Below are 9615 nucleotides of genomic sequence, written 5' to 3'. Positions count from 1 at the left end.
GGGCCCCTTTCTCCAGCTTGGAGGCCAGCAGTGTAGCAGGTCACTTGGGCTGTCACATCTGTCCCTGCTGGAGTCAGAGCTCTCCCTGCTCCCCTCTGGTGAGGACCACTGTGATCACGTTGTTGGGGCCACCCAGACAATCCAGGCTAACTGCGAGGGCAAATACAAGTTAAAACTATGAAAAGTTAGCTTTAATTCTCCCTGGTGCAAAAAGGGAGAGACTCTCCCTCCCCACCCCTTTCCCTAGAGCATTTTGCTTGAGAGAAGTTGTCGTTGTGGGGTTCCTGGGTGGCTCAGTTGGTTGGGTGTCTGGCTTCTGTTCAGGTCATGATCTCACGATTCATGAGTTCGAGCCCCACGTCCGGCTCTGTGCGGACAGCTCAGAGCCTGGAGCCTGCTTCGGATTCTGTGTCTCCCTCTCTCTTTGCTCCTCCCCCACTCATGCTCTGTCTCTCTCTCTCTCAAAAATAAATAAACATTAACAAATTAAAAAAAAGTAAAGTTGTCATTGAGAGTTATTCTCTGCCCCTTGGAGATGCACGTAAATCTTTTTAAAAGCCACACAAGCCTCTTGCCAGCTTTACAACCCAGGCCTCTTTTCCGAAGCCCTGGGAGCCACCTCTCTGATAGGTAAACAGCAAGGGAGATGGTGACCCTGGGTCCCGCTCCCCACGGGAGGGAGGTGGGGAGCCTGACTTCTGCGGGTGCCTGGCTCCAAGCTGCGAACCCACCTCCTGTCATAAAGATAGAAGCCGTGTACTTTTCTTTGCACAAAGGCAATGAGCAAACACAGGTGGCTACCCCAGTCACCAGGTGAGTTCACGGTGAACCACGGTGACAAATCCGGGAAGGACTAGTTTACTCTTTATCTTGAGTGTGTGTGTGTGTGTGTGTGTGTGTGTGTGTGTGTGTGTGTGTGTGTGTGTTAGGTGCATCGGCTGGGCTGCGTAACAGGGTGAGATCTCTTTCTGTTTTCCTAATCTCTTAGCATACCTTTCCTTGTCTGTAACGTACATCCCTTTCCGGTTTCATGCTTACTTGATAACAAACCTGTTTTCTTTCTCTTCTGCCTTTGTGGAGAGTTTTTCTGGGTCGGTAGGAGATTTTGTTTTTAATTATAGCTCCCCAACATGATCTCCCCATCTCAAAATCCTCAGCCTACTCACCTGTGCAGTCCCCTTCGCCACATAAGGTAACATTCATAGACTCCAGACTGCGACCTGAGCACGGATGAGAGGGTCTTTAATCAGCCCTCACCCGCTCCTGCCCCATCACCTTCCAGCTCCCCTGCCTGGCTCCACTGTTCCGCATAGCTCTTGTCACCTGCGGGGAAACCCTGTAGATATGGACTCACTTAGGAAGCAGGGATCCCTCCTGTCTTGTCTACTGTAGCTGCCTCTAGAAAGGCTTCAGGTTCATGGTAGGAACGCCAGGTGCCGTGGGCCAAATGAATGAGGAAACGGAAGAGCTCCAGCCCACGCTGAGTGAACTGGGTTAGAACACAGGTGTGGAGGCAGCAGTCTGGACCGTCATTACCAGCAGACCTCAAACTCTCTCCCACTTGGCCCTGCTCGTTGAGCCGATGATACGAGTCTCACAGAACTCTGAGTGAGAGAAAAAGACCTCTTTTCCTCATGGGAAAACTCCAATCAGTATGTGAGGGAGGCAAAGAAGACACTTACCCCCTTGAAGGGCTCTGACTATAGGTAGGGGTGCCTTAGACATATTCTTCTATCAAGAGCATTATTCCAGAATGACAGGAATGCGAGAACCTTTGAGGAGCCTCTGGCTCTGAGGGGGACCGAAGCTCAATGGGAGGAGGGCGCCGGACGCCCTGGCGACCACGTTTACCGCTACTTGGTGATTGGCTCTCAGGACCACACGCTGCCAGGAAGAGTGGCAACAAATCTTTTTGGCGTCTCAGCCAAGAGAGGAGGTACTTGACTTTCCCTGGAGATCTCCATTTTCACCCTTTCAAGGTCAAATCTCCTCTGCTATGATGACGCCAGGTCTATTTCTACTCCAGGCTGGCATCGGGCTGTGTCTTCTTCAACTTAATTCAGAAGATGGATTTGGAAGCCTGTGGGTATCCATTCATAGTTTAAAATCTACTAAAAGCCCAGCTTGATTTGGAAACACAAGGAAATTCTAAATAGAATCTCTGTGAAGCCTTTGCAGTTCAGCAGAGGCAGGTGTACGTGTTTACCAAATCTGTACATGTTCACCAAATACGGAAAGCGCTACCTCCGGCCTGAGCTGCCTCCCACCCAGGCTCCTCTCAAACAAATCCACGTGGTGAGTCAGAATGTAAAACCTGACTTCAACTCGGAGCCTTCTCCCCTGTTCTAAGACCAAATCTGGGTCACAGTTAAATTTGATGCCTTCAGAATTGGCCAGTGGGATCGCAGATGTTCTCAGAAGTGGTTTGCCTCTGCTGTCTTAACACATGAGAAGAGTTTCCTCTAAACAGGACTTGAGAAGGTTTATTCTGAGGACGTTATTAGAAATTACAGCAGTGGGGGTGCCTGGGTGGCTCAGTCGGTTGGGCATCCCACTTATGTTCAGGTCATGATCTCACAGTTTGTGGGTTCAAGCCCCGTGTTGGGCTCTGTGCTGACAGCTCAGGGCCTGGAGCCTGCTTCCGATTCTGTGTCTCCCTGGCTCTCTGCCCCTCCCTGGCTCGCTCTCTCTCTCTATTGTTTTTTTAAATTACAACAATATTAACATGCTTAACTACTACATAGTAACATTCCACTAAATCACTACATTCGACAATATACAAAATAAAATTCATTTTAAAAAGAACATTTGGAAAGTATTTCATTTCATAGCCTCCAAACTGCTCTAAGTACCTTCCACTGGTGGAGATGCTGCTTATTATCTGTGCCTGCCCTGGTTTATGGTTCTAACAAATGTGTGGATGGTAGATAAAAATCATTTTAACAGATTGGAATGATTTATGGGTCAGATGGAGCCAAAAGAACTTCTTACAGTGCAACCATAAATCAAAAAGTGACCATAGGCTACCGCAAGTATGTAAGAAAAATAATTCTACAGCCTGTTCTTTGAAAAACCTGGCTGAGTGAAAAGGACCTAGCTTGTGCTCACCATTTCCATCTAGTGGTAGATCGCTGAGTGAGGTTTAATGGACTCCATGAGTTCTGTGGGATATTCACCTTGGTATTTGCCCTCTGGCCACTTTGATTTAGGAAAATATTCTTGCATCATGAAGCTATTTATTTTTTTTATTTTAAATAGTTTATTGCCAAGTTGGTTTCCATATAACACCCAGTGCTCATCCCCACAAGTGCCCTCCTCCATGCCCATCACCCCCCTCTCCCTTCCCCCACCCCATCTGCCCTCAGTTTGTTCTTGCCATTCAAGAGTCTCTCATGGTTTGCCTCTCTCCCTCTCCCCCACTATTTTCCCCCTTCTTCTCCCCCATGGTCCTCCGTTAGTTCCTCCTAATCCTCCTATACGTGCAAACATATGGTATTTGTCCTCTGCCTGACTTATTTCGCTCAGCATAACACCCTCAAGGTCCATCCATGTTGCTACACGTGACCAGATTTCATTCTTTCTCATTGCCATGTAGTATTGCATGGTAGAGATAAACCACATCTTCTTGATCCATTCGTCCGTTGATGGACACTTAGGCTCTTTCCATGATTTGGCTATTGTGGAGAGTGCTGCTATGAACATTGGGGTACACGTGCTCCTATGCATCAGCATTCCTGTATCCCTTGGGTAAATTCCTAGCAGTGCTATTGCTGGGTCATAGGGGAGTTCTATGGTTAATTTTTTGAGGAACCTCCACACTGTTTTCCAGAGGGGCTGCCCCAGTTTACATTCCCACCAACAGTGTAGGAGGGTGCCCGTTTCTCCACATCCTCGCCAGCATCTCGAGTCCTCTAATTTGTTCATTTTAGCCACTCTGACTGGCGTGAGGTGGTATCTCAGTGTGGTTTTGATTTGTATTTCCCTGATGAGGAGGGATTCTGAACATCTTTTCATGTGTCTGTTGGCCATCTGGATGTCCTCTTTGGAGAAGTGTCTGTTCATGTCTTCTGCCCATTTCTTCACTGGATTGTTTGTTTTTCGGGTGTGGAGTTTGGTGAGTTCCTTATAGATTTTGGATACTAGCCCTTTATCTGATATGTCATTTGCAACTATCTTTTCCCATTCCGGCTATTAGTTTTATGGATTGTTTCCTTTGCTGTAAAGAAGGTTTTAATCTTGATGAGGTCTCAATAGTTCATTTTTGCTCTTGATTCCCTTGTCTTTGGGGATATTTACTTTTGAGAGACAGAGCCTGATGTGGGGCTCAAACCCAGGAACTGTGAGATCATGACCTGAGCCAAAGTCGGCTGCTTAACTGACTGAGCCACCCAGGTGCCCCTGAAGCTGACTATTTAAATGTACTTCATAAAGGTGCAAATTCCTTTTATCCTTTTGCTGAATTTCCTTGAAAGGGTATGGTATGGTATGTTAATGTTAAGGTACTTTTCACTGATTAAAATCTAAGTTTCATTTCCTGCCACATCAAAACATTAAAAATGGCATCCTATTTTCTTAGTTTTTCCAGATAAAATACAAGATTCATATGTTGCTTCTTTTGTTTTATACTTTTATTTTTTAAGCTTATTTTGAGAGAGACAGAGAGAGAGAGAGAGAGCAAGCAGGGAGGGGAAGAGAGAGGAAGAGACAGAGCATCCCAAGCAGGTTCCCCACTGGCATCACCCCCCTGATGTGGGGCTCGGAACTCATGAATTGTGAGATCATGCCCTGAGCTGAATCAAGAGTCAGATGCTTAACCGACTGACCTACCCAGGCACTCCCATATGTTTATTCTTAAAAAGGCAATTTTGATTCTTTTTCAGCTTAGTATTAGCCATGCTAGCCTCATTCTTTTGCTCACCGATTATTGTATCATATAGACAAAAACATGGCTTTTCTAATAATCGGGTTGAGTCCATAGTACCACGTCTTAGGAAAGGATTTCTTCTGTGCGTGTGTGTGTAGGTTTGCTAGGACTGTCACAACAAAGGACCACACGCCGGGTACTTCAAACAACAGAAAGTTGTTCTCACAATTCTTGTGGCCAAAAGTCCAAATTGAAGCTCCTCTACTTGGCCTGCAGATGGCTGTCTCCTCCCTGCGTCTTCTCATGGTCCTCCTTCTGCGTCCTAATCTTTTGTTGTAACACCAGTCATATTGGATTGGTCGTCTCCAGCCCCCATCATATGACCTTGTTTTACCTTAATTACCTCTTTAAAGTCCAAGCTCCAAATACAGTCTCATTATGAAGTACTTGGGGTTAAGACTTCAGCATATGAATTTTAAAGGAACACAATTTAGCCCATAACTATATATATATATACACATATATATAGTAATTGTATATAGTGTGTATGTGGATACACACTATCAATATAAATAACTCATGGACTCTGACTAAACATGGTGGATCACACACGTGTTTATCCCTACTCCCTTCCAAAACTCCGTCAAAACAATGGTAAATGAATAAAAAGATATAAATTGACCAGGAGAAAGAAGATCGGAGAGGAGACAATCATGGTCAAGGCAGAGGACACGCTCTACAAGCCTGCCGGAAGGAACCATGGTAACCGACTGAGCCAGCAGAAGCCAAGGGTCTCTGTGGTGCCCCCAGGGCACATTGCAAAGGAATCTGCAGCTCCCTGTGGAGGAGCACAGCAGGGGTGAATGGGGAAGGGGAGGAAACTTGTGCCAAACCCTCAGCCATCAGTCACTTTCCAGTAAGTCCTCAAATCCTCCAAACAAGTCCGTAGCCTGGAGTTTCTGATCTCCAGCTGGCAGAGAAGGAAGCAGAAGTTCCAGGGATTGGGGGAGGGTAAAGGAGACCCTCTGTTTGGGGTAATTAGCCGAGGGCCTGGAGCCAGAGAAATGGCAGTGCTGGTCCCTGGTCCGCCAAGTCCCTGAGCTAGCTCCTGTTTGCTCAGGATGCGTGGCGGCTGAGCGGTATTTGGACAGTGTCCCCCTCCTCCCATGCCAGCCCGATGAGTTCCATCACCCCGTTCCTACGTGCCCGCAGGCTCCCATGAGACCTCAGAATCCACCACCACCAAGGATGAGATACGCAGGATCAAGACTGAACATGCTTGCTGGTGATAAGGATCGCTGGGCACCATACTCCTGTCTCTCTCTCAATCTGTCTCTCAGTCTGTCTCTCTGTCTCTGTGTGTGTGTGTGTCTGTATGTGTGTGTGTGTGTGGCCTGGGACGCAGGGGGAGGGGTTGAAGGACTCCTAAGGCCTCATCAGATTTAAGGATGTCTGTATTTGTGGGGAAGGATTTCCTGAAACGTGGGTCTGAGGATGCTGGAGACGGGCACCCAGGAGGGGCCGAAGAAGAGGGCAGCCCCACAGAGGCAGGACCATGGAGAAGCTGGGCCAGGCCCGCTGAACACTTGGGCTCCTCAGCCAAGGGGGGTGGGGGGAGGGTGGACTGGCCGGGGTTGGGGTGAAGGTCAGGCGGCAAGTCAAGGCAGGGCGGGGACCCGGGAGGGTGGATGGGAGGTGGGAGGTCTTGAGGGCTGGCTGCCCAGGCCTATCCTAACGGGGTGGGGAGGAGCCTTGGGAGGGCCGGCAGCTGGAGGGGCCGCGGTGGGGGGGCAGTGGGAGGAGATGGAGGCCGGACCGTGGATTGGAAGGTGGGGGACAGGAAGAGGCTGACAGGCTTGCCACAGTCAGCCAGCAGAAGGGCAGCAGAGACCGAGGCACGGGAGAGGAGGTGAGAAGGGGAGAGGGCTGGGGAGGCAGCTGGGTGAAAGGTGGAGCCACAGGGAGCAGCTCCAAGGGTGAGATCGTCAACCCGACTGTCCGTCTGTCCGTCCATGAGCCTTTGCTGTAAGGCAACACCCTGATATCTCTCACCAAGGAGGCTTCTGTTTCCACCTCTGTAACCTCCTGATTCTAAGACTGTAACCAGAGTTCGGGGGGTGGGTCCACGCCTCAGGCAGCCCCAGGCGGGGCTGGGGGTGGGGATCAGGAGGGCTGGGAGAGGGGTGGTGGGGAAGGCCCCAGAAAAGGAGTTAAAGGGGGGAGCGCCTGCCTCTAGAACAGTGGGGCGGGACTGAGACCTGGGTTTCTGGGGGCAGGGGCAGGGCCAGTGGCCACAAGCAGCCCCAGCACAGGGAGGGTTAAGCATCCTCCGTTCCCCCAACCCACCCTGCTCTGGCCCCTCCCTTGTGTTTACGTCCTCCCAAAAAAATTCGTATTCGTCCTCCCCAGAATATTCTGGCCTTCGGGCCTCCAGCTGGCTTCCATTCAGTGTCCTCCCCCTCCCCCTTGAGTTAGCCTTGGGGGCCGAGGGAAGCCTGGGCTCCGAGGGCTGCGAGGGAGCCAGCGGGCTCAGGGCGCTGGGGGAGAAGCGCACTGCAGAGGCTGAGGTAGGGGGAGCCGAGAGGGGGCTGGCGACACGGGGGAAAGAAATCGGGAGGCCGAGCGGTGGTAGCGGGAGGCAGGAGGGCTTCCCAGGCTGTTGGCCTGAGGACAAAAGCCAGCTCAGCACCTAGNCCAGGGGAATACCAGGGGAATCTCAGGGCCACTTCCTGCCCTCCACCTCTGCCCCCTGCACCAGCTGCAGGGCCAGGGAGCCGAACACACTCTGTGCGGGGCCGGGGCGACAGAGGTGACGCCATGTGGCAGCTGCTGATCCCGCTGGCGCTGTGGCTGGGCCTGGTGGGCGTGGGCAGCGCGGAGCTCACCGCGGCCCAGCAGCGGGGCCTGCAGGTGGCCCTGGAAGAATTCCACAAACACCCGCCTGTTCAGTGGGCCTTCAAGGAGATTGGTGTGGACAGTGCCACGGACACGGTCAGCGGCACTGCCTGGGGAGGGGAGGGCAGGGGAGGGGACGGGGGCCACAAGCTTGTTCCGAGGAAGCAGGTGCAAAAGCGCCTGGGCTCTGAGCACCCGGTTCTCGGGAGGCCAGCATCCCAGCCGCCTCCTTGGAAGTGCCACCTGGTTGGGGGGGAGTCACATCCAGGAATCGGAATCGCTCTGTCCACTCAGCCGGCTGCTGACCTGTCTCTGTCTGTCGGCAGCCCTTCCCTGCAGGGACCTTTGTGAGGCTGGAATTTAAGCTCCAGCAGACCAACTGCCGGAAGAAAGACTGGAAAAAAGCTGAGTGCAAAGTCAAGCCCAATGGGGTGAGCGAAGGCCTGTGTGTGTGCGCGTGTGAGAGAGAGAGGCGGGGGCATTCGCTGGTGTGAGCGTACGTCACCGGGGTGCAGGGAGAGATCCGGCAAGGAGCCCCGAGGTTGGGCAGCCTCCCTAGAGGCCGGCCTGGCCGTGTGGGCCCCGGGTTGTGGTGCTGTGGGCGGCCCGGGCCGGGACACACGTTCTCCGGACAGAGTCCGCCTCCGTCCGAGCTCGTCCCGTAGGCTTCTGGTCACTGGAGGAAGAGGCCCACGGTTCGGGGTTTGCCGGGCGCCCATCTCAGGCCCACTGAACTGCCCGCTTTCCGTGAGTCTTCAGGTAGACAGGGCCCAGCCTGGGCTGATCCGCAGCCGGGCTCGGCTGTACTCCACCACCGCCGCGGGGACGCCCGGGGCCGGGAGCACCACCATCCGGTTCTAGTCCCGGCCCTTCCAGTCGCCAGCCTGTCACTCTGGGTTCCTTGAAGGCCTCAGTTCCTTCCATCTGTTAAAGGAGGGACTGAATTATACCAGTGATTTTTCCAGACTTTGCTGTCACAACCCTTGTGTTCCAATCAAATCTTCTAAGAAAACGCAGAGAAATGTGACAGCTCAGTAGAGTGGCTCAGGTGAGAGTCCGGTGGGGAGAGGCCGTGGGGAAGGAGTCCTGCCCACACAGGCTCAAGGCTCCGGAGCTCCCCGGCCCGGGCTGCGCCTCACCCAGAACCAGCTGGCCGGCGGGACCCCTCGCTCAGCCCTAGGGCCTGCGGGGAGGACCCACGTCCCCGGCACGCAGCCCCCGGCTTCTGTCCCGCTGGGGCCACAGGCCTGCCCTCACCGCTCTCCTCTCCCGCCCCGTGCTGCCCTCCGCAGAGGAAGCGGAAATGCCTGGCCTGCGTCAAGCTCAACTCTGCAGACAAAGTCCTTGGCCGGATGGTCCACTGCCCCATATTCACGCAGGTTCAGCGGGTACGAGTGGGCAGAGGAGGAGGGGGAGAGGCGGGGGGAGGTAGGTAACAGGGGAGAAGCGGCGCCTGTGGAACCGGCGAGGAAGGGCTGAGGAGGTTGGAAAGGGGGGAGGGGGGAGGGGCCTGGCCCCGCTACTCCCCAAGGGATGTGGAGGTGGGTGCCACAGAGGGTGCAGGCACCCTCCCCGGGCACTCTCTGTGGGGACGCCCTCCCCGGGGCACCCTCTGGGGGACGCCCTCCGCGGGGACGCCGGGGGCCTGAGCAGCTGCTGGCGCCGGCAGGAGGCTGAGGAGCAGCACGAGGCGCAGTGCGGCCGGGTGGAGCGGGCAGGGGAGGACCCGCACAGCTACTACTTCCCGGGACAGTTTGCCTTCTTCAAGGCTCTGCCCTCCAGCTGAGGTAGGCGGCGGGACAAGGGAGGGCTGCGCGGGGCGGGGGGCGAGGGAGGACAGGGCGGGGGCGGGGGAG

General features: G+C 53.6%; 1 protein-coding gene across 3 annotated transcripts in view; it reads left to right on the top strand.

Moving 5' to 3' along the window:
- Positions 1-6668: 6668 nt before the first annotated feature.
- Positions 6669-9615, top strand: part of RARRES2 (retinoic acid receptor responder 2) — a 3228-nt gene continuing 281 nt past the window's right edge. Inside the window, exons 1-5 of one of the 3 annotated variants that reach the window (XM_077778053.1) lie at positions 6669-6773; positions 7623-7855; positions 8086-8190; positions 9052-9147; positions 9429-9546. In XM_077778053.1, coding sequence (XP_077634179.1) covers positions 7682-7855; positions 8086-8190; positions 9052-9147; positions 9429-9545 — 492 coding nt within the window. In that variant the 5' untranslated portion in view covers positions 6669-6773; positions 7623-7681 and the 3' untranslated portion in view covers position 9546. Of the gene's footprint in view, positions 6774-7287; positions 7432-7584; positions 7856-8085; positions 8191-9051; positions 9148-9428; positions 9547-9615 lie in introns of those variants that run through there. The other 2 variants (XM_077778054.1, XM_077778055.1) reach the window with 2 other exon arrangements.

This window comes from Crocuta crocuta, unplaced genomic scaffold (genome assembly GCF_008692635.1).
Source record: "Crocuta crocuta isolate KB4526 unplaced genomic scaffold, BGI_CrCroc_1.0 scaffold128, whole genome shotgun sequence".
NCBI classification, from domain to species: Eukaryota; Metazoa; Chordata; class Mammalia; order Carnivora; family Hyaenidae; genus Crocuta; species Crocuta crocuta.
Note: the sequence above shows the minus strand (reverse complement) of the source record. Positions and strands in the feature narration are given on the sequence as shown.